Below are 22,825 nucleotides of genomic sequence, written 5' to 3'. Positions count from 1 at the left end.
TCTTAAATTTACTTTAATTAATCAATTGCCTACTTATTATTTCAGTCCTTTATTTGAATCATTGCATATAAACCCCCCTCTTTTGTGATCACATTTGTACCTTACGCAAAAAGGTAGAATCATCTGTCCCGTGTCTCTATGGATCGACCCTGCTTACCTTGTATTACATTTTTAATGCAAAGTAACAGTGTTCTAGGAGTTATTTTGTACCCCTTTATTTGTTGGGTTTGACACACCTAACATACCCAAAGTGGGAATTTTAGGGTTATGCATTGGAAACCAAAATGGTTAATTGGGTTTTGTTTTGATGTTGACAGTTTGGGTCTGTCAGCCATCAGCCTGAGATTTATTCGCGGGACTTCAGCAGTGCGAGGTGAATTTCCTCTTGGTTTGAACGGGTCGAAGACACCAAGGCCGGCCCGTATATGTTATGTGTATTGATTTGTAGCTGAGTGTGGGCGAGACCCGTATCTCATAGATAGGTGAGTGTGGGTGAGGTCCGTATCTCATAGGCATTATTTGAGTATGGATATAGGGCTGATTGACAGATTTGATTATACTTGTTGTCTGTGTGATACTTGTATGTATGCTTATTAGCTGAGTGTGGGCGGAGCCCGTATCTCATAGTTAGCCGAGTATGGGCGGGGTCCGTATCTCGTAGTTAGCCGAGTGTGGGTGAGGTCCGTATCTTGTAGTCAGCGGAGTGTGGGTGGGGCCCGTATCTCCTAGTTAGCGAAGTGTGGGCGGGGACCGTATCTCCTTGAGTGTGGGCGAGGCCCGTATCTCCTAGTAGCATGATTATGTGTATGATATGTGGTAGTTCTGGAAGGCTCACTAAGCTTTGTGCTTACAGTTTTCAGTTCTGGTTTCAGGTACTTCCGGTAGCAAGAGGAAGAGCTCAGGATGACTGCAGTGCACACACCATGAAACAATAACTTATGATTTTCATGTGATGGTAGATAACTATGGTTTAATTAATAATTAAAAATGAAATTTTTGGACTGTATTTTTGGGATGTTTCATTGTCTTAGACGATGAATAAGAGATTAAGAAGTAAAAGAAGAGAACAAACGACCTAATATAACATGTTGCTTAGGACTACAAAATTGAAAAGACCTATTTTCAAACATCTTGTGTGTACCATCTTACACCAATCAACACTTTCACGAGCTTTTAAATGTAAACATGTACACACAAACCATTCATGTGTTCACAAGGTGTATTTTTGTATGTGAGATTTTCCATGGAAATGTTAATGCAAAGCATGAATCATCAACACAATTCATGATGTTATTTATTAAAGTGTTCGTTTCCAATGCAACTATCTATATCATACCCCATCCATAGAGCAAATTGTGAATTGTCGTTGAGTGTTTACGTTGTGTAGGTTTTTTTTGGTATATAATATAAGTATATAACATCGACCAGAGATTATGGATTAACCAAACTTACGTGCAAATTGTCTTTTGATTAAGACACGATGGTACAAAGGCTCCAAACTTGTAGAATAACTACCAACAAATGAATAGGTCAACAAATTACCTTCCATTTATCTTTTCCGATTTCCATTTCCAACAATACTTCTTTATAAGACATATCTACTTCGTCGAGCCTAAATTTCAGCATCAACTCTACCTTTCCATAATGATCCTAAGAGAATCGTGAATGCCTATCGGAAGAATTGTAGATTTTGCAAAAATATGGATTATGATATACCTATATTGATCCTATTTGCCACCATTGTTATCAAAATATCCTTTATAGATCACCATCTAGTGTTAGATCAAACAACACCGAAGTCAGACAAGGTCATTCCAAACACCACGACATCAATACATCTTTTAGACCGGTGAAGTAGTTCTTGTAAGTAAAAAATGCGAGGAAAATGTTTAAAACTAATATTAGTGTTTTTTTTGATAATATGTTTATGAACTAATATTGATGTTTTTTTTATCTACTTTATGTTAACTAACTAATTTTGTTTAGGGAAATCTCTGAAAAAGTCCAAAAGTTTTGGCCGAGTTTACTGTATGGTTCCAATTTTTTTTTTTTTTTTTTTTTTTTTTTTTTTTTTTTTTTTTTTTTTTTTTAACTAACAAAACAGGACAAAATACCGGCTAATGTAATCAATTTGACCATTTTAACCTACTGGTAAGTGCTGATGTGACATCTAACTTGGCTATAATTGCTGACATGGCAACTGATAATACATGCAACGTAAACTTCGTTGTTTTATTTAAAAATTAATCAGTGATGAATGGGGGAAACATGTATTGGACTCGCAACCTCCGGTTCAAAAGGTAACACACTTAACCCCTTAGCTAGAACGCTTTTGATGCTTTATTTGCTGAACTTTTATATATATATATATATATATATATATATATATATATATATATATATATATATATATATATATAAACTCTTACACATATATAACTATTATTTACTGAGCATTAAAATAATAATAATAATTATTATCATCATCGTCAAAAAAAAAAAAACAAATATAAATATGTGTTTAAATACATTGTATAGAATACGTCTTTAAAATTGTTTTTTTAAACATTTTAAAAAATGTGTTTCTAAATACATTTTCAAAAATCCATTTTTAAATATGTTTTTTGAAAGCACGTTTTTGGAAGTACGTTGCAAAATACATTTCAAAATATGTTTTTAATTACGTTGTCAAAATAAATTTTCAAAAATCCATTTTTAAATATGTTTTTTGAAAACATGTTTTTGGAAATACCATGAAAAATACATTTCAAAATATGTTGTCAAAAAATATTTTTTCAAAAAAATGTTGTCAAAATAAATTCCCAAAATACATTTTCAAAAATATATTTTTGACAACGTATTTAGAACAAATTTTGGAAAACGTATTGGAAACATATTTTTGAAAATGTCTTTAAAGACCTATTTCTTTTATAATAATAATAATAATAATAATAATAGTAATAATAGTAATAATAATAATAATAATAATAATAGTAATAATAATAATAATCTAAACCATAATAATAATAAAAATAATGGTCAGCACATTGTAGATTATATATAAGTATAAAGGAATAAATTAATGAAAGTTGTGTAGCCCAAGTTGTTAGAAGCATTTGTTTAGGGATGCCGTATTTGGGTGGTAAATTGGGCGGTAGTTTTTTGTTTTTATCTAACACTACATAATATAAAACTCGTTTTCATAACCCGAACACGACATGACAGAAAGTCGTGTTTTTTTACTAACGCGAACACGACCCAATTAAAAAAACGACAAACACGACAAACATGACAAAAAATGACATAACATGATAACATGTCCATTTGTTTATAAATATCTTCGAACTTATAATACAAAAAAATCAATTCAACTTATGCTTTCATCTTTGTCCTTGCTATAAATAAATATAAACTTATGATTGTTTATAAGAAATTACTGAAGATATTATGAAATTGAATATAATAATCAATATGACATAAATCATATGAAGTTTGAAAAATAAGATTGTTTATACTTTATATACCTATGCAAACAAGTACTTAATGACTATGTATTTTCTTCATTTTCATGTGAAGTTAACAATCTCATCAGGACATAGGCGATTAGTTCAAAGTAGTCTAATTAATAAACACAACTTTGTATAACAAGATGTACTAACATATAAAAATTAGATTGTATTAGTTATTTCATTCATTACTCTTTATAGAAGTGCCTACCACGATGTTCGAAGTTTATAAACTTATCCAAAGTTAACAACATCAGTTTAATAAAAAGACAAATTCATGTTCAAGGTTTACTGACTTCTCCAATCTGAACCACTTCTTGAATATTCAATCAAATCAGCTACCAATTGAAACTTATTTGCTATTCAGCAGATTATTCAACAACAAATGTCTATCAAACTAACTCTATAATTCACTAAAATTATAAGAGAAGAAAAAGAAAACAGTGGCTAATGCAACAACAAACGTCTATCAAAATGTCATGATTCGTCCAACAAATCAGGGAAGCTAAGGGTGTGTTTGGTTGTAAAAAACTGTTTTCATTTTCTATGAAAATGTTTACAGAAAATAGGGTTGAGTTTTCATTTTCAATTTTCAATGAAAACGCCTTTGGTTGGAACGGATGAAGTTTTCATTTTCCATCTTACAAATTTGGAAAACTTTGGAAAATTGTAAAAATCACTTTTCTAATTTACATACAATTTGAAAAACTGAAAATTTTCATTTTCTTAGAAAATATTGGAAAAGTGAACGAACCAAACACGTTTTCAAAATTTCCGTTTTTCTTGGAAAATTTTCCTAGAAAACTGAAAAAAATTTCACAACCAAACGCACACTAAGGGTGTGTTTGTTGTGGAAAACTATTTTCATTTTTTATGAAAATGTTTTCAGAAAATAGGGTTGAGTTTTCTTTTGCAATTTTCAATGAAAACGCGTTTGGTTGGAATGAGTGGAGTTTTCATTTTTCATCTTAGAAATTTGGAAAACTATAAAAATCACTTTTCTAATTTACATATTTGGAAAACTGAAAATTTTCATTTTCTTAGAAAACTTTGGAAAACTGAACGAACCAAACGCGTTTTTAAAATTTCCGTTTTTTTGGAAAATTTTTCTAGAAAACTGGAAAAATTTCCACAACCAAACGCACCCTAAGTTTTTTCAAACTAACTATATGATTCAGTAGCGACTGGCGGTGATTGGTAAGCAACATTCTCTCTTCAGCGATTGAGGTTGATAATCGATTGTGGTTGAGCACGGAGGTGTCTTCAGGAGAATGAGATTGAATCGTGGACTGAAAATTTGAGTCCGAAAACAACAACAGAACAACTGAGAGTTTCATAGTACCAACCTACCATCGTTTGATTGGATTCTGATTAATAGAAGAAAAGTCGAGCACAAAGGTGTCGTTTATTGGGAAAAGTAAAGAGTTGGGCATTTGGAGTCATCGTTCATTGGAATGTGTTTGTCGATTAAGTTGTTCAAAGAGGATAAAAATTCAAAGTAATGTTTTACTTTTCAAGTTAAAAATAAATTTAAAACTTTTAATTTTATATATAATACTAAATAAGATTTAAATCAGATTATTTTTATGTCTTAATCGTTTTATTTTTCGGTTTATATTTCGTGTCATTATTGTTTTATTTTCGTGTTACAGTTGGGTTAATTTCGTGTTGAAATTTAAACATGAACACCACACGACACCGTGTTTCTTATACATGACACAAACATCAATTCAAATTTCGATTTCGTCCCAATTTCGTTTTGTGTCGTCTATTTTGTCGTGTCGTGCCAACTTTTGCCACCCTATACCGTACGCAAAGTTCAAGCCTTCTTATTTTGCATTTTTCAATGTTTTTTAAGTTGAGAATTAATGGAATTTGTTCATTAACTTTTTTTGAACATTACAAAATTTATTAAAGCAACACAAACAAGATGCTAGTGAACATCAACAAAAATACAATGCCAAAAGGGACTAATGTTCCGGCTATCCTATGACAAAAATTTATATTTTCTAACTCTACTTTTTATCTACCAAAAGGAGGTGGTTTTAATTTCTCAGAAAATGGAATTACAATTCATGACCATGCCATTGATAATCTTGTTGTTTCTATACCCCCATAAAACCCATATGAAAGCCAGTAAAATCACTCCTAATCTGTTGCTTTTATCCTTCTTATCTGCATCCCTCTTCTGAATAGTTTGGAACAAATCTTCAATGGTAACCTTGTCAGTTGGAAACTCATGACTCCACATATTATTTAGAGCGATAACTTCCTTAGCCGTTGAACACCTGGTAAACAAGTGGTTCTCCGTCTCCTCGAAACTATGGCACAAAAGGAAATATGTGGATTTGATTTGAGAACTTCTCACTGCCAAATTCGACAAGGTTAGTAAACGACCCAACCTTGTTCTCCAAAATAGTACATTTGCTTTATTGGGAGTCGACTTGTTCCAGTAAGTATGAAAATCCAAACGTTCAAGAGTGTGACAGTCTATAAGATTTCTGATGGAAGAAACCGTGAATTTTCCGTCAGTAACTAAAGCATCAAGTTGGTTGTAGTTTAGTAGTAAAACGCTTTGTTAGTGTGCTAAATGTTGAAGTATCAAAACTCCCTTTTTACAATTTAAAATCTGATTTTTTTTTTATACAAATTATACATGGTGATGTGACAGATCATATATCAGCGTCACGTCAACATGTCCTATTTGGCATGCCATTTAGGCAATTTATTTGTTCAGTAGGTAAAAAGGGTTGATCTCATTATATTAACCGGTATTTTTTCTTTTTTTCGTTAAAATAATTAATTTGAGACTAAAACGTAATCTGGACCAAAACTTTGAGCCTTTTTTTTGGAGATATCTTTTTGTTTATTACCGTAATAATTTAGCAGAATAAGTAGTTCATATATATATATAGGGTTAGGTTATTTTGTTTTCACTATCTATTGTGTGTATGTATGACTGATTCTGGACTAATCATTTTAGTTATTTTAAGAAAATAATTAATGCATATTAAATGCTGAAGATATAATAAGATATTAATTACATCTTCAGCATTTAATATGCATTAATTAATTTTTTAAAATAACTAAAATGATTGGTCCATAATCAGTCATATATGCACACAATAGATAGTGAAAACATTTGAACCTATATATATATATATATATATATATATATATATATATATATATATATATATATATATATAAACAAATAAGGTTTATGAGAAACATTTACCGTTCATCTGGCTATATATATATATATATATATATATATATATATATATATATATATATATATATATATATATATATATATATATATGAATGAGTTCTATGGAAAACAAATAACTAGAACAACATCTACCGGAACCAATAATCAAATGACACGTGTCCATTTCTTTCTTCACAAGTAATGTATTGTGGAAGTTATTGTAGAAGTGATGTGTTGTCATGTTTTCATTGGTTCAAATATGTGTTGCCCTAATGATTCATTTTTCATATAACTCTTCCCTATATATATATATATATATATATATATATATATATATATATATATATATATATATATATATATATATATATATATATATATATATATATATATATATATATAACAAATAAGGTTTGTGAGAAACATTTACCGTTCATCTGGGTTGCTTATTTCCAAAACACAAATTACGAAACCCAATCAAATTACAACGATTACAACATATATTATGAAGATTTCACATTTTTTTTCTTCAATTATTTTTATATAACAATTTTGATTGTTTATAACTTTAAAGTTAAATTATTGTATTTTATATGTTGTTATTTTGGCTCTTTATTATATTTTAAAGTTACATTTTTCGTCTCTTACATAATTTGTTTTTATAATTTTCATTATTATTAGTTTTCGTAATATACATTTTCAATCTTTATTTTTGTTCGTCTCTACCATACATAATTCTTTTGATAGAAACTTCATTTTGATAATTTTGTGGTCCACTTGATATGGCATAATCGTAACGGTAATATATGTGAACTTTTGACATTTGTAAATCAAATTCTATATACGAATTACAAATGAGTTATTTTACGCTAAAGTTATGTTTTCGTCCCTTACATAATTTCTTTTTATAGTTTTCATTTTTATTAATTTTCCTAAGATACACTTTGAAATCTTATTTTCCTATATTTCCTACGTACATAATTGTTTCGATCAAAATTTTATTTCATACTTTTATAGTCTATTTAATGTGGTATAACCATCACCACAGTATATTTGCACTGTTAACATTTATAAATCACATGGTACATACGAATTACAAAGAAAACAGCCCACACATTAAAATTACGTTTTGGTCCCTCATATATTTTTTTTTAATTTTCGTTTTCATTAATTGCACACACATTAAAATTACATTTTGGTCCCTCATATTTTTTATAATTTTCGTTTTCATTAATTGCAAACGAAGTCTCCGCTGCAATGCATGTCCTGACTTAAATACTAGTTTTAAGTTAAGTATTTAAGAACAGTAGTTCATACACACTGAAATATGATTTTTCATAAGGTTTGAGGTCATTATTTAAAATCCCAAAAAACCCGTGGTTATAATGAAATATGAATCTTTTTATGGTCATTTCAGTGAACAAGTCTGAAAGAAAGCAAAAATGAGAAAGTACATACAAAAAGACAGGACAAGGACTTGATATCTTCATCTCTTGCCTAAGCAAAAGACTTAAATGCCCTTTTCATCTCCATCAATGAAAAAAAACCTTTAAAACATGATTACCAAACTAATAATATACTCATAACATCATCTTATCTTAATCAAGGAAATGAATAACCATCAACATTTGAGAGTATAAAGATCATTAGATTTCATGTTTTTTTTTTTAAAAGTACAAACGATAAAAAATGGAGGATGTGACTACCATAACAATGGGCGACATCTTGAGAGCTAGCGATCAAATGCATAAAATCATCCATCTACAATCAACAAACAATTTACCCGAATGAAAAAACCATATGCTAATTCTTGATGCCCCAAGTCAACAAGTCAACCAATCACAGCCCTAAACAAACAAAACCCCATGTCAAATAACATATGCTATGTTTGCTACAAACTCAAATAAGATCTAAAAGTCTAAAACTTCAATTTTAGTTATGGCCAATATTATCATAATTAAGATTAAAAAAAAAAAACAAAAATGAAAGGGAATCCAGACTTGCTTTTCTTGTAGTAGGTCCAGAGCCTTCCAACAAGTCATCATACATCGTCGTTCATATCTGATTACAAGTACTAAATTAGCATCATACTTTTATAACTATGATAACTTATCTCAACTTGATCAATATCTTCTACAAATTAAGTTTATCTCCTTTATGTTAAAAACTAAAACTTTTTAATACATAGCAATACAAGGACACTTAACTAAATGGGTAGTGGAAATTTGCTTTAAATAGAGTAAAAGACTAAGTTTAATAATTTTAAAATCATATTAGTGGAGTGTAGTACTATGAATATAAGCTCCAAAGAACCTGTTAACAACCCTAAAATACAAGCTTTTATCATGTTTATGGTCAAAGTATTGTTACCTAACATCAAATTAATAAGCACATATCTACAGGAGAATCATCTATGAACATTAGTTACACGGAATAAGAGCATATTGGCTTCTTCTAATAGAACAAAATTCCATTAATTTTCATAAGGCAAACATGAGAATTGAAATATAATATATAACATGAAGGATAAAGTAATAAACAAAGTGATACGGATATACCTTCAAGGGTCCAACCACAGGTCCTTGGAGCAGCTGAAAGCATTGATGTAAGCAATGCAGATGCAGTAGCTGTGTGAAATGGAAGCATTGATTCAATAGACACGCAGCTCATCTCAACCGGTGACCTAACAAATTCAGATCCAAAATAAACATCAAAGATGCGCCATTTGTGATCAATGAAACAAATTTCTCATTTCCTAATATCAGCTGTATTCGATTTACTCAAAAACCTAAGTAGTTTAACCCAAAATATTTGGCGATCATATCATCACCAGGTAGGAGTAGGATTGATATTTGGGATGTAAATTCAAATTTATATATCATGAAGAACACGAATAACAGATTGCGTTAAAATTCGAGGAATAATCAGTAGCAGAAAATAAGCGTATACGACGTATCATAGTAATAACCTGAAAATGCGATGGGAAAGGGGGTTTTGAGAGGGGAGACGGAAGGGAGAGCGTGCTGCCGATGTCGCATTGGGTTTGGCGCCAGCGGAGATTCTAGAAGCCGCCCTGCCAACGGTGGTGAAGGTGGAGGCGGAGCGGAAGACGGACCTAGCTGCGACGGCTGTAGCCATGTAGTTCGTCGAAACAAAACGTATTGGGGTTTGGGATCTGTACAACAGGGGTTTTGGTTTTGGAGTGGAAATATAGACATTTTTGGTCCCTTAGTTTTCAATCTTTTCTAATCAAGTCCTTCTTCAACTTATTTTTATTTATTTATTTATTTTTTTTAAATTTAGTAGTTTTTTTTTTTTTTGAAAAACGGTTAGTTGTTAGATGTTAAATTCACCAAGTTAGTAAATTCGTCTATACCTGGGTTTGAACCCAAGACCTCCTGTTTAACAGGCTTCCACATCTACCAAGTGGGCTAGTTATTAATAGTCTTTTTAGTTCTTCATTTTTTCTTTCTTTCTTTTTGCAACATTATTCAGAAAAATATTACAATTGAATCCTTGAAGTGAGAACTCCCGAACAACGAGATGTTTGGAGTAAGATTACTTGATTTAAACTTTAAACTATGTGATCTTAAGAAAATAACAATCACAAATTATAAAAACACTAGTTGTGAGACGCATGTATTAAACTAGGCGAATGCCCGCGCGTTGCGTAGAAGCATTTATATAGCTGAAATATTTACAAATATATGTTCTTTTAAATATAACAATAATGTTGTTGTTAAATTTGATATAATAATTCGTACACTAAGTTGATATAATATATTGATTATTTTGAATTATATGATAATATATACATCTATTAAAACTGCATAATCTCAATCTTTTGAATGACCTCTACCTACGGGTTACTCATGAAAAAAATTAAATATAATATATGGTTTAATGTTATTTATAGTTGTTGTTATTGTTAATTATTTTTTTAAAATTATTAGTTAACATTTTATTTTCTATTATTGTAATTATTTAAAACATAAAACATTTTTTTTTTATTTTAAAGGTAACAATATAATCATTTATATAGAGTTATTTTTAACTATTGTTATTGTAAGTTATTTTAAGCTACTTATTTGAAAACTTTTAACGATTATAAAAATATCTTCAGAAAATATTTTAGTTAAATTGATATTACAATTTAGGTTTTGCATTTAGCACTACAATTTATCACTTGTAAGTATTCACAAAATATTTTTTGGGTTTTTTAAGTGGAACTGAAATTTATATTGAAGTTGACCCTGTAGTGTTATATTTAAATTAACAATTTGAGTATTTTATCCAAACTGTTCAAAAGTTGTAACTTTAAACTGATAATGATTTACATATAACAACATATTAAATATAATAAATTAAGTATAATATGTTAAAAGTTAAAGACATAACTTTATAAGTAGAAGTAAAAATATTATTTTAATATTGAAATTTAGTTTATTTATGATTACACTTTAGGTTTGATACTTATTTAACCTTATTAACCAACTTATATTCATTAATAGAAAGACACTACAATTTATCACTTTTAACTATTTACAAAATATTCTTTAGGTTGTTTAAGTTCAACTAAAATTTATATTTAAGTTGATCCTGTAAGGTTATATTTAAATTAACAATTTAAGTATTTTGTACAAATTGTTCAAAAGTTGTAGCTTTAAAATGATAATAGTTTACATACAACAACGTATTAGACCTAATAAATTAAGTATAATATCTTAAAAGTTAAAAACATAACTTTATAAGTAGAAAAAAAAGATTTGTTTAATATTAAAATTTAGTTTATATATGATTACACTTTAGGTTTTATATTTATTTAACCTTATTAACTAACTTATAATCATTATTAGAAAGAAATTGAAAAGTCATGGGAGTTTCAAATGAATATGGTGAAAGGAAAAATGAATGAGAGTTTCAAATGAATATGGTGAAAGGGAAAATGTTTCATTTATAAGTATACTAGGCGAATGCCTGCGCGTTGCGCAGAAACACCTATATGGTTGAAGTCTTTACAAATATATGTTTTTTTTTAAATATAACAATAAAGTTATTGTTAATTTTGATATAATAATTTGTATACTAAATTGATATAATATATAGATTATTTTGAACTATATGATAATATATAAATCTATTATAACTGTATAATCTCAATTGTTTGAATGACTTCTATCTGCGACTTACTCATGGATAAATTTAAATATAATATATGGTTTAATGTTATTTATAGTTGTTGTTATTAATAGTGGTTTACATCCAACAATATACTAAAACTAATAAATCAACTATAATATGTTAAAAGTTAAAAAACATAACTTTATAAGTAGAAGTAAAAATATTATTTTAATATTGAAATTTAATTTATATATGATTACACTTTAGGTTTGATATTTATTTAACCTTATTAACTAACTTATATGTATTATTAGAAAAAATTGAAAAGTCAAGGAAGTTTCAAATGGTGAAAGGAAAAATGCATGTGAGTTTCAAATGAATGTGATGAAAGGAAAAATGCATCCTTTATAAGTAGAAGTAAATATATTATTTAATAAAAAAAAACATATTTTTATAAGTAAAAGTAAAGATATTATTTTAATATTGAATTTTAGTTTATATATGATTACACTTTATGTTTGATATTTATTTAACCTAATTACCAAATTATAATTATTATTATTATTATTATTATAAAGGAATTGAAAAGTCATGGGAGTTTCAAATGAATGTGGTGAAAGGAAAAAAAGAATGAGGGTTTCAAATGCATGAGATTCAAGAAAAAATGCTAGCTTTATAAGTATGTATGATAATGAATTGATAATGATAATGATAATGATGAGTTATTTAAAAAAATATATATAATGGTCAAAATATTTGAGAACTTTGAATTATAAGAAAATAAGAAAAATAATGATTTATTATAATGAGAATGTTTTTTATCTTTTAAATTTAAACAAATAATTTAAATAAAGAAAAAAACTAACGAACTTTAATTTTGAGAATTTTGAAATTAAAAGGTAAGTTTATTAGTGAAATTAATATAAGTTTATTACTACATATAATACAATTATTATATTAAAATATTATGTAGAATTTAATAAAATAAAAAAAAACTAATAAAATCACATGTGGAAAAAAAATTAATTCAAAATAATCACAAAATGACATTTGACAAAATTAAATGAGAGTGTGACAAGTGACAAAAAACATTCATTTATTAGAGATGATTATCGTTGAGGTTTTCGTACGACTAGTCTACCAACCAAGGTTTTGCTATTGAGTACATAATTTTACATTTTCCATTTGCAAGAACCAAGTTTCAAAATATTTGTAGAATATTTTTTGATTAATAGATTCAAGCTAGAAAACTTGATTACTATGTCAAATAGTCGACGTGGATTTATACACAAGTCACTCTTACTAACATTCTATTTTCTTTCGTTCAATTGGTACAAAACAACAAATTACTATTTTATCTTTAAATTTATAATTTTAGTCATTTGTTTATTATTTTTGTTGATTCGTAGGCCAAATATAAAACAATTTGACTCAATCTTTCGTATTTTAGGGTCACATCTGTATCAATTTGTCACATTATTTTATATTAGTTTTTTTTTTCAACATTCTTATTCGATATCATAAGGTCATCAAATATATTCACCAAACTAGTTATCACCACTTTGTAGTTGGTATACTCGCCACACCACATCATCAAAACAATTTATTTTTCATTTTTTTTTAATTTAGTAAATATTTTTTTAATTAAGTAAACTAAATAAAACTACAACATTTTCAATAAAAACACGTACATAGATTAAAAAAAACCGAAAAAACTAACCTAGACAAAATATCAAACATTGAGAAAAAAAATTATATATTCTTATATTTATTTTTGATTCTTTCTTTTACTGCAAAGAATATCTCAAGATCCTCACCTTCGTAACCTTCGACTTTCATTATCAATGTTTCCAAATCATTTTGTTGCTTCACAAGTTGTGTTTGTTTGTAATCTTCTTTCGCTTCTTCCATGATCTCAATCTTCCGTTTTTTGGGATTTACATATCGATCGAATTTCTCTTTAAAATGATCGATACCACTACTCTCCGAATTTTTTTGAAGTAGAAACGGAAGCCACTTTCCAATGGGCCGACATAAAGGTTATTCCGCTTCTAATTTATCTGACTCATCGTTTATGCCAATAAATGTTCGTCTGTCGGATTGTTGCGATTGAGATTTCCTTGACCGTTTGGAGTTGGATGCAACCGATTCATCATTAAGAAGCCATTTGTGACATTTTTTAGCTCATACCAAGCATCCACATATGAAAAAGGCCTTCATGTTAGTTGCGACTTTTGGTATTGCTTAAGCGTCGCCGCAAATACGTCAAAATCATTCGCCCCACTTTTGTGCATATTCTTCAAGTTGTGAATTTCATCGAATTCGGTATTTTCAGCCTCATGATGTGCCATTTGGAATTTAGTTGGTTGATCGTTCGATACTCTTCTTCTCCCAATTATTCATGGAAAATGTTTCTAATTGTTTCCCAAAAACTAACTCCCGTTTGCACATTCTTGGTAAGGGCTAGCCGCAATCCAAGCCTTAGCCAAAACAATTTCTTCTTTTCTGACAAATTTCGCGCGCCGGTTGAAATAGGTTTAGGCTTTTTGCCTTTTCGCTTGGCTTTTTTGGGTTTCTCGAATTGTACGTTTCTTGTACTTCTTCGGGAGAAGAAGGAGTAACAAAGGTTGCAAAAGTGGTGGTTGAGATAATGGTGGTTGGACGAAAGAGGGATGTTGGTAGATGAAAATGGATCGATAGAAATAATTTCGTGGTGGGAAAGGTTGTTGGAAGAATTGTTGTTGCGGGATACGAGAGCCTTGGAACAAATTCATGAAACCACCTTTTGGTGAGTCCATGCTAAGAAATTGTCGGGAAGTTGTGTCCAATGTAAATGCACCATCACGAATTCGAGATTGGTTTGTAGGCGAGATGTTGGGATTTTATTCCATAGTTGGCCCAATCTTTGAATATATGTTAGAAGAAAAGAACGGTATAAATTTTTTGAAATGAATTGGTTCATTTATAGAGTAAATTTTAATATTTAATTTTTTTAAACATAACAATTAACGGCTAGAAACACACATGCATCCAAACCTATTGGCTGTTGTGATCCGTTTTCAACACCCCGAAACACCAAGGCCTTAACATATAAAACCCCATGTTTTGAAAACCGGACCGGACCGGCCGGTTTAACCGGGAACCGGTCCCGGATCCGGTTCTTAAATGCCAAAAAACCGGTATTCATGTGAACCGGTGAGAACCTGTCCGGTTGAACCGGTAAAACCGGTCAATACCGGAAATTTTAAAAAATATTTATTTATTTTCATTTTTTGTATTTTTTATATAATTAAATATAATTATGATATCTTCTGGTTTTTGAGATCGGTCCGACCGGTTGGACCACTTGAACCATCGAACCGGTAAGACGACCGGTTCGGTCGTCGGTCCGGTTTTCAAAACCTTGATAAAAACTCATCTTCTCATCCTTTCAAACTCATATAAACACGTATAAAGTATAGGAACCCCACACATATTTCGTGACAAGGTGGCCCTTGAAATTGGTCAGTAGCCTAATCCGTGTGATCAACTAGCTTGCCTATAGGCTATAGCATCGAAGACCCCACACATAATTCGTCCTTAAGTTTCTTTGATAATCAACTCACCACTACAAATATTTTAAACACCATTTTATAATTTTCTATAGTTATGATACTCGGGACGGAAGCTAAATTTTTTTTAGGAAAATGACTTTGAAGGGTAACAAAACCATCGATTTTGTTCATATTTGGTCACTTTTTTTGTTCTATATTTACCATTGAACTTGTTTTTGATGTTCACAAAAACCATTGCAACCTGCTATTGAAGGTTTTCGGTGAGCATATCGACACCGACGACTCTGGCGAGCCTCCGACAAACATGAGTTTCCCGGTTATTTCAAATCCACAAAAACCATTAAAACCTTAAAACGGGAAGATGGAGGTTGAAGGTTCATCCATGGAAGAAATCGTTCAGCTTCGAGTTCATGTTCACCAAAAAAATTTGTACATCTGGAAAATAGAAAGGGGAAGATGAAGGTTCATCCATGGAAGAAATCGTTCGGCTTCGATTTCCATGGCAACTTCAAACTTTTTTTTTGGTATAAGGCTCGATTTCAGGTTGCATTCCATGAATACAAACCAAGGGTTTCTTGAATCGTTCCATGAACTAGAATACGAACCTGATTTTCAATTTCCATGGCAGCTTCGAGTTCAAGTTCTAGGGTTTTATTCCCAAACAAACTAAAAACACATACATTTCTAGATTTTCGATTTGGAACCCTACTAATTTCTTCTATGTTTTTCATGTACTAAGGGTTTGTGGAATATTCATACATTCATAGTGTTTATATTTTTGCAGATTCATATTTTTGCAAGGGTTTCGATTTTCTTGTATATATGTTTTTCAGATTCACATTCATAGTGTTTAAATGTGAAAAACAAGTTTAAGTCATTCATAGTGTTTATCACTTCGCCGGAAAAATCATACATTCGCTGGAAAATTCTTATTTTTGCTGGAAAATTCATATATTAGCCGGAAAATTTAACTTGACCGGCTAAACCTTCAATAGCTGGTCATAATGGTTTTTATAAATATCAAAAACAAGTTTAATGGTAAATAGAGTACAAAAAAAACGACCAAATGTGAACAAAACCAATAGTTCGTGTCCTCCAAAGTCGTTTTCCCTAATTTTTTTTAGGGTGTTCCTTAAATATTTATCCATGCCCTTAAGTGATAAGTACATAAATATTTCGATTCACCTCTTCTAACGTGGATTTAATATTTATAGGTTATAGGTTAAAGCCACTTAAATTTCTGTCAAATATATATACAACATTGACAAAGGATCAAAGAATGGGAAATATAAATTGAATGAAAATATTTCGATTTACTTGAATCTACCAACCCACAAGGAAATATAAATATATCTATCCCATCCATGATCCATCCATGGTGGCAATGTAGATTTATAGGTTAAAGCCACGTAATTTTCTGTCAAATATATATACCCTAACTTTGTTCATAATATAAAAGATCAACGTACAATAACTTGTTGCTCAATTGCTCCGATCTCCCACTCCCAATGGCCGCTGCAACTTGGATTAAGAGATTTAGAAGACGATGAACATGTGCACGCTTCTACCTTCTGGTTTGGTGTTGATTGGATTTATTTATTTGAGAATTTGAGGGTGGGTCTTGGCTTACTCTGGCTCTCTTGTGGCTTCGTCGCTAATGATACTCCATGAATGCTTCTCATTCTCCAAAGTCTTTAAATTTCACCAATTAAATCTATATTTTTCACTAATTTTACGAGGATTAACACCACAGCAGCATGAAATTATTAGGTTTATGGAGTCTGATAAGGGTCCCAAAACAAAAAAGACATGACGACAAGATTAGGCAACAAGATTGGAATCCAAGGGTTGATATAATTCCCTAACCTTTTCCTTCTAAGTCTCTTCTTCACGTACTCTATCTTATCTTCTTCACCCCATTTTGGTTCTTCTACGCCTTTCGCAAGCACCAAGGGTTGGGGTAATTGATAAGGGCACTTTGACCTCCAAGATGCTTTCTTCACCGATACCCTTTTCATGAAAAGACTTAAAGCCCATCGGAATTCATGGTGTTTAGGGCACAGGATTGGAGGGTATTCCCAATCGAGGTAACATGGGATTTGTGTGGCGATGAAGAATTGGGCATGGAGAGATGGGGTGGTTGTATGGTGGGTTAGGATGTGAGTTAGGGCATGGTGTCTTTGTTCCCATGTCGTTTCTTCCATTTGGGTTTTTGTTATTGATTGGATTGAATGGGTCGATATTACTACATATATGGTATAAAGTGTTAAAAATTAAAAGTATCCATATAAAAAAAGAAAAATGTGTTGGTAGTTCTGTTGTTGCTATGTTAAAAGTTTATAATTCAATAAATAAATGTGGTTATCCATCAAAAATCAAAAATTTAAAATATAATAAATAGATTGAGATCGTGGTTGATAACGAGTTTTTGATTATTATTTATTATTATTATTACAAGTTTGAAGTAACAGAAGAATTATCTGGAAATATATGCTTAGATTTTTTATTTTGTACCAGGTGTTACTCTCCCTCTTAGAGGTTGAGGGTTCACGTATTATTAGAGACATAAGTAGTATTATGAGTAATTTAGGAGTAGTGTAGATTTGTCTTTCTAAAAAAAAACTAAGAAAGAATTACTTCAACTGATTTTTAGATCTTTATGAATTTTTATCTTTTATATTTCATTTAAATTTGATTTAAAGTCCTCCATAATAAATAAAAAACTTTTTGCCACATGTCATCTTTTCCTTTACTTGGATACATGTCATTTTCTAAAAATTTTTAATTTTCTATTTTCTACTTGTCGTTTTATTGTATTTTTAATTTTATTAAATTAAAATTCATCGTTTAATATGTAAGGTAATATATATGTAAGATATTTATTAGAAAGAGTTTATATATGTAATGTATTCAATACACTAAAACCTCATTAATTTTAATAATTCAATTTTTTTTTCATTTTTCTTATAAATTCAAACTTTTTAAATGGTTAAAATTTCATATTTAATTTTTTTAAATAAACTCATATAATACATGAGTGTCATACCTAATATTTATAATTACTTAAAAAAAATACTTTTACATAAATAAAAATGACATCCTCCTGTTACAAAGTATTTTATAATTTCAAAACTTCACAATTATTTTTAACAAACAATTTTATACGGTTAAAACTTATAATTTATAATTATAATATATTTTTGCTAAACATATCATATCATGAAACAAAATAATATTCTATATAATGAAATGAACATTTATTGAATTTATTTATTTATTTTTCATTTTGTTGATTTTCATTGCAAATGTTTAACGTAATCCTTTTTATTTTTGTAATTTTCAACAACACAATGATTTTTTAGAAATTTAAAATTAAAGTTTTATTTTCCAAAAAGTAACTAGAAAGTATATAACTTTTATTAATAATATTTTTAGATTTTAACAAGCTTTTGTTATGTATAATTTTTTCAAAAATATTAATACCAAAGGCAAACCTACATAATATTCATCCCATTAGTTTTTTCATTTCATTATTCCATTATTTCCAATCAATTATAATATTTTATCTTTAATGAATCATGATTCCGGCCCATTCGCCAAACTACAACTAGTTTCCCAAATAGCAGCTGTAGCAGTGTAGCCTATACTCTTAGCCATCCACCGAAGAACTTCAAAACTGAGCACGATCTAGCAACTTGATCATTCTCTGAATGCACCATCATCTATTGTAGTAAGATCTTTCTCGTATTTACGATTCTTGTCATATTAAAACCCATCATTCCTGTACTTCGGGTTCTCCAAATGATTGTTTGACAACATGCCTACAAACTGTTTGATGAAATGTCTGAAAGAAAGAAGATCTTTTATACCAGGCACCAAGATATCCAGTTTTCACCTGAGTACCTCCGATAGACTTATGGGGTAGTTTGGGAAAACATTCGTGGGTATTTGCGACATGGCGATGAGAAGCAAAGCAATTATCAAATGGCCAAAACAAGTAACAACATCTCTAGTTGAACAACTGATTAAAGCTGAACGGAATGTAGAAAAAGCTGTCATCGTTTTTGATTCTGCATCAGCAGAGTACGCTAATGGCTTCCGCCATGACCACACCACTTACTCCCTCATCATCTCAAAGCTCTTATCTGTCAATCAGTTCACAAGAGCAGAAGATTTCATCGACAGAATGACAAAAGAATCCTGTAAAGTCACCGAAGACATACTTTTATCAATATGCAGAGCCTATGGACGCGTCCATAAACCTCACGATGTCATGAGAATTTTCCAGAAGATATCTGAACCCACATTGAAAGCTTACGTCACTGTCTTCTCCATTCTCGTTGATGAAAACCAGTTGAAAGTCGCCTTCAAGTTCTACAGGTACATGAGACAATTAGGCTTCCCTCCAAATCTCCCTTCACTTAACGTCTTAATCAAAGCTCTTTCCAAGAACATCTCCACCATTGATTCAGCCATTAACATCTTTCGTGAGATGCCCAAACATGGGTGTACCCCAGATACATACACATATGGGACTTTAATCAATGGGTTATGTAAATTATCAAAAATTAAAGAAGCCAAAGAGCTTTTTAAAGAAATGGAAACAAAAGGTTGTTCTCCAAGTGTTGTCACCTACACTAGCTTAATCCATGGATTATCCCAAAACAATTTAGATGAAGCTTTGGCTCTTTTTCAAGAAATGGAAGCTAAAACTATAACCCCTAATGTATACACCTACAGCTCTATTATAAATGGGCTATGTAAGAATGGGCGTAGTTTGGAGGCTATGGAGATTTTGGAGGGTATGATTGTCAAACGACATAAACCCAACATGGTAACTTATAGCACTTTACTTCATGGATTATGTAAAGAGAAAAAGATTCGGGAATCTTTGGAGATATTTGATAGGATGAAAGTTCAAGGGTTGAAACCAGATGCAGGATTGTATTGGAAGATGATTGAGGTGTTTTGTGATGATGGGAAGTTTGATAAAGCTGCAAACTTTCTTGATGAAATGGTGTTTGAAGGGATTCCTATAAAGAGAGTGACTTGGGGTGTTCATGTTAAGATACATAATACTGTGGTGAGAGGTCTTTGTAGGGGTAATGATGGAAATCGAGGGTTTCAAGTGTATTGTAGGATGCGAGGTAAGGGGATTTGTGTTGATGTTGAAACTTTTGAGGTTCTTGTTGGTTTCTTTTGTGAGAAACGTGATCTTGAGAAGGCGATTAGGGTTTTTGATGACATGGTTGTTGATGGATGTGTTCTTGAAGAAGATACATGGAGTGATTTGGTTAGTAGAGTTTTGGGGAAACAAAATGTGCAAGAAGCTGTTGAATTGATGAGTAAACTTGTTGTGTTTGGAAATCAAGTTTGACATAAGTCATCTAATCCTTTATAATTACTTATTTTAATCATATGTATGCTCATTATCTCAGATATAAGCTTAATGAATGTAATTTAAGTATGGGGTGTGTAACAACTAACTCAAGTATCGTATAATTTTACTAGCCTTAGAGTAAGAGTATTTGATAAGTAGAAGCTAAAGGATCCTGTGAAATGATGAGGAGTACAATGAGCAAAGGTTAGTTTAATGGTTAAGAACTTAAGAACTTAAGATATTCATTATATTTATTTTAAATTGAAGATTGAAGATATAAAACGCTACCCAAAAAGGTATATCACAATTCACAATCAACATTTGAATGTCAATCGCATTCCAACGCTTTACAAAAGGAAGCGTGTATTAGCCATCCTTTGAGTTAGGGTCAAGTTTGTCTATTTTGGGAGGAATGTGTGGTTTAAAGGATGCCGTATGCAAGTTGCGTGTAATAGATGTAGTTGATGGTGACGTTACCTCTTTGTAAATGTTGCATGGAAGAGGGCAAAGTTATGATAAGTTTTTGTGTGAACGTTTGAAAATATCGCGAATGATATAATTTCTTGTGATTGCATATATAAACAATATAAAAAAATTAGTTACTTTTTTGTTTACCTATAAATTCATAACATCTACATTTTTCAATTCACACAATTCTCATCTTTCTCAATATTCTCTGCAATTTCAAAACTTTTCAAAAAAAATTATGGATCCTTTCGACTCGTTCGACGATGACGGTGACGATATATTCATCAATATGATGTACCAGTATTGCATCAACGAGTTATTACAAGCAGACACAACCCCTCTACTAGCAAAATGTGTGATGGTAAATAGAAATCGTGAGGAAGGACACGAACGTCTATATCGTGATTACTTTGCAGATAAGTGTATATATGGATCGAAGGAGTTCAAAAGAAAATTTCGTTTGAGTAGGAATGTGTTTCTACGGATCGCCAACGCATTGGAAAGCCAGTATCGTTTCTTTAATTTATTACATATTTACTATATTTTTATACTACATGTACAATATATTTTTTAGTACAAATTTACTATATGTTTCTTTAACTTTAATACAAATATACTATTTTTTTAAACATAATTACTAGTATATGTTTAGGAATACATTTTTCCAATTGATATATGATGCTAGAGGTAGACAAAGACTCACAACGTTGCAAAAATGTGTTGCGGCCATTTCGTTTGATGGCTATGAGGGAGTTACGCGACACCATGGACGATTATATTAGAATATCCGAAAGAACTGCACAAGAAAGTTTGTATAGATCGTCAAAAGGTGTTGTGGAAACATTCAGAGATGTATATTCCCGGAAACCTTCGTTGCATGATACGCAAGAACTTTATGCAGCACATGAAGAAAGACATGAGTTTCCCGGAATGATTGGAAGTATTGATTGCACACACTGGAAATGGAAAAAATGTCCAGTAGCATGGAAAGGGAAATATGCAAGTGATCGTCATGGTTCGCCTTCGTTGGTTTTAGAGGTTGTTACTTCACAAGATTTATGGAATTGACATGCATTTTTTAGGGTTGTGGGTTCCAACAACGATGTCACAGTCGCCAATATTCAACTATTTTTCGAATAGAAAGGCCCCGGATGCTCATTTCACAGATAATGGAAACGAATACAAGTTTTGGTATTACCTTACGGATGGAATATATCCTCCGTATTCCACATCTGTGAAGGCATTCTGACACTCGGTTAAATAAAGAGAGAAATTATTTAAGAGAAGACAAGAAGGAGCATATAAGGATGTGGAATGTGCTTTTGGAGTTCTAAAATTGAAGCGACACATAATTGAACATGTGGCACACCCATTGGACTTAGAAACTTTATGGTATATCATGTATGTATGTATCATAATGCATAACATGGTAGTAGAAGATAAATGATGAAACATTGCACACTATATCCAAACGGAGCCCAGACACGTTCAATTTCAATCAGGAGCAGCAGAATATTTGCATAGAGTCGTTTACATTCAAGATGCAAATAAACATAGGAAACTTCAAGATGATTTGACGGAT

General features: G+C 30.5%; 4 protein-coding genes across 9 annotated transcripts; 2 read left to right on the top strand and 2 right to left on the bottom strand.

Moving 5' to 3' along the window:
• Window positions 1-8,297: 8,297 nt before the first annotated feature.
• LOC145102018 (protein NUCLEAR FUSION DEFECTIVE 6, mitochondrial-like) lies at window positions 8,298-9,907 on the bottom strand. 6 transcript variants are annotated; one of them, XM_079039338.1, is made up of 4 exons: window positions 9,689-9,907; window positions 9,279-9,403; window positions 8,721-8,781; window positions 8,298-8,567 (listed from the first exon to the last, which is right to left on the bottom strand). In XM_079039338.1, the coding sequence occupies exons 1-3, from the start codon at window positions 9,856-9,858 to the stop codon at window positions 8,762-8,764; spliced, it is 315 nt and encodes a 104-aa protein (XP_078895464.1). In that variant the 5' UTR covers window positions 9,859-9,907; the 3' UTR covers window positions 8,298-8,567; window positions 8,721-8,761. The 6 variants fall into 6 exon arrangements, with proteins under 6 accessions (XP_078895464.1, XP_078895467.1, XP_078895465.1 ...); XM_079039341.1 differs by having other exon boundaries at window positions 8,298-8,481; XM_079039339.1 differs by having other exon boundaries at window positions 8,725-8,781.
• A 6,781-nt stretch (window positions 9,908-16,688) lies between these two features.
• On the bottom strand, window positions 16,689-17,654 carry LOC145102017 (uncharacterized). The gene has a single exon (XM_079039337.1). The coding sequence runs from the start codon at window positions 17,597-17,599 to the stop codon at window positions 17,168-17,170; it is 432 nt and encodes a 143-aa protein (XP_078895463.1). The 5' UTR covers window positions 17,600-17,654; the 3' UTR covers window positions 16,689-17,167.
• Window positions 17,655-18,929: 1,275 nt separating this feature from the next.
• On the top strand, window positions 18,930-20,877 carry LOC145102016 (Pentatricopeptide repeat (PPR) superfamily protein). The gene has a single exon (XM_079039336.1). It carries the CDS (start codon window positions 19,351-19,353, stop codon window positions 20,770-20,772), a length of 1,422 nt encoding a protein of 473 aa, XP_078895462.1. The 5' UTR covers window positions 18,930-19,350; the 3' UTR covers window positions 20,773-20,877.
• Window positions 20,878-21,981: 1,104 nt separating this feature from the next.
• LOC145098557 (uncharacterized) lies at window positions 21,982-22,492 on the top strand. Its single transcript, XM_079036185.1, has 2 exons — window positions 21,982-22,258; window positions 22,326-22,492. The coding sequence occupies exons 1-2, from the start codon at window positions 21,982-21,984 to the stop codon at window positions 22,490-22,492; spliced, it is 444 nt and encodes a 147-aa protein (XP_078892311.1).
• Window positions 22,493-22,825: the final 333 nt, after the last annotated feature.

This window comes from Lactuca serriola, chromosome 4 (genome assembly GCF_051521515.1).
Source record: "Lactuca serriola cultivar US96UC23 chromosome 4, Lser_US96UC23_V15, whole genome shotgun sequence".
Classification (NCBI taxonomy): domain Eukaryota; kingdom Viridiplantae; phylum Streptophyta; class Magnoliopsida; order Asterales; family Asteraceae; genus Lactuca; species Lactuca serriola.
Note: the sequence above shows the minus strand (reverse complement) of the source record. Positions and strands in the feature narration are given on the sequence as shown.

Excerpts from the sequence above, each read along its gene's own strand:
- LOC145102018 (XM_079039338.1), bottom strand. The coding sequence starts at position 9,858 with ATGGCTACAGCCGTCGCAGCTAGGTCCGTCTTCCGCTCCGCCTCCACC. Across the intron at positions 9,404-9,688 it reads CTTTCCCATCGCATTTTCAG|GTCACCGGTTGAGATGAGCT; the intron begins GTTATTACTATG and ends TGAATTTGTTAG. Across the intron at positions 8,782-9,278 it reads CTGTGGTTGGACCCTTGAAG|ATATGAACGACGATGTATGA; the intron begins GTATATCCGTAT and ends ACTTGTAATCAG.
- LOC145102017 (XM_079039337.1), bottom strand. The coding sequence starts at position 17,599 with ATGGAAGAAACGACATGGGAACAAAGACACCATGCCCTAACTCACATC.
- LOC145102016 (XM_079039336.1), top strand. The coding sequence starts at position 19,351 with ATGGCGATGAGAAGCAAAGCAATTATCAAATGGCCAAAACAAGTAACA.
- LOC145098557 (XM_079036185.1), top strand. The coding sequence starts at position 21,982 with ATGGCTATGAGGGAGTTACGCGACACCATGGACGATTATATTAGAATA. Across the intron at positions 22,259-22,325 it reads ATATGCAAGTGATCGTCATG|GGTTGTGGGTTCCAACAACG; the intron begins GTTCGCCTTCGT and ends TGCATTTTTTAG.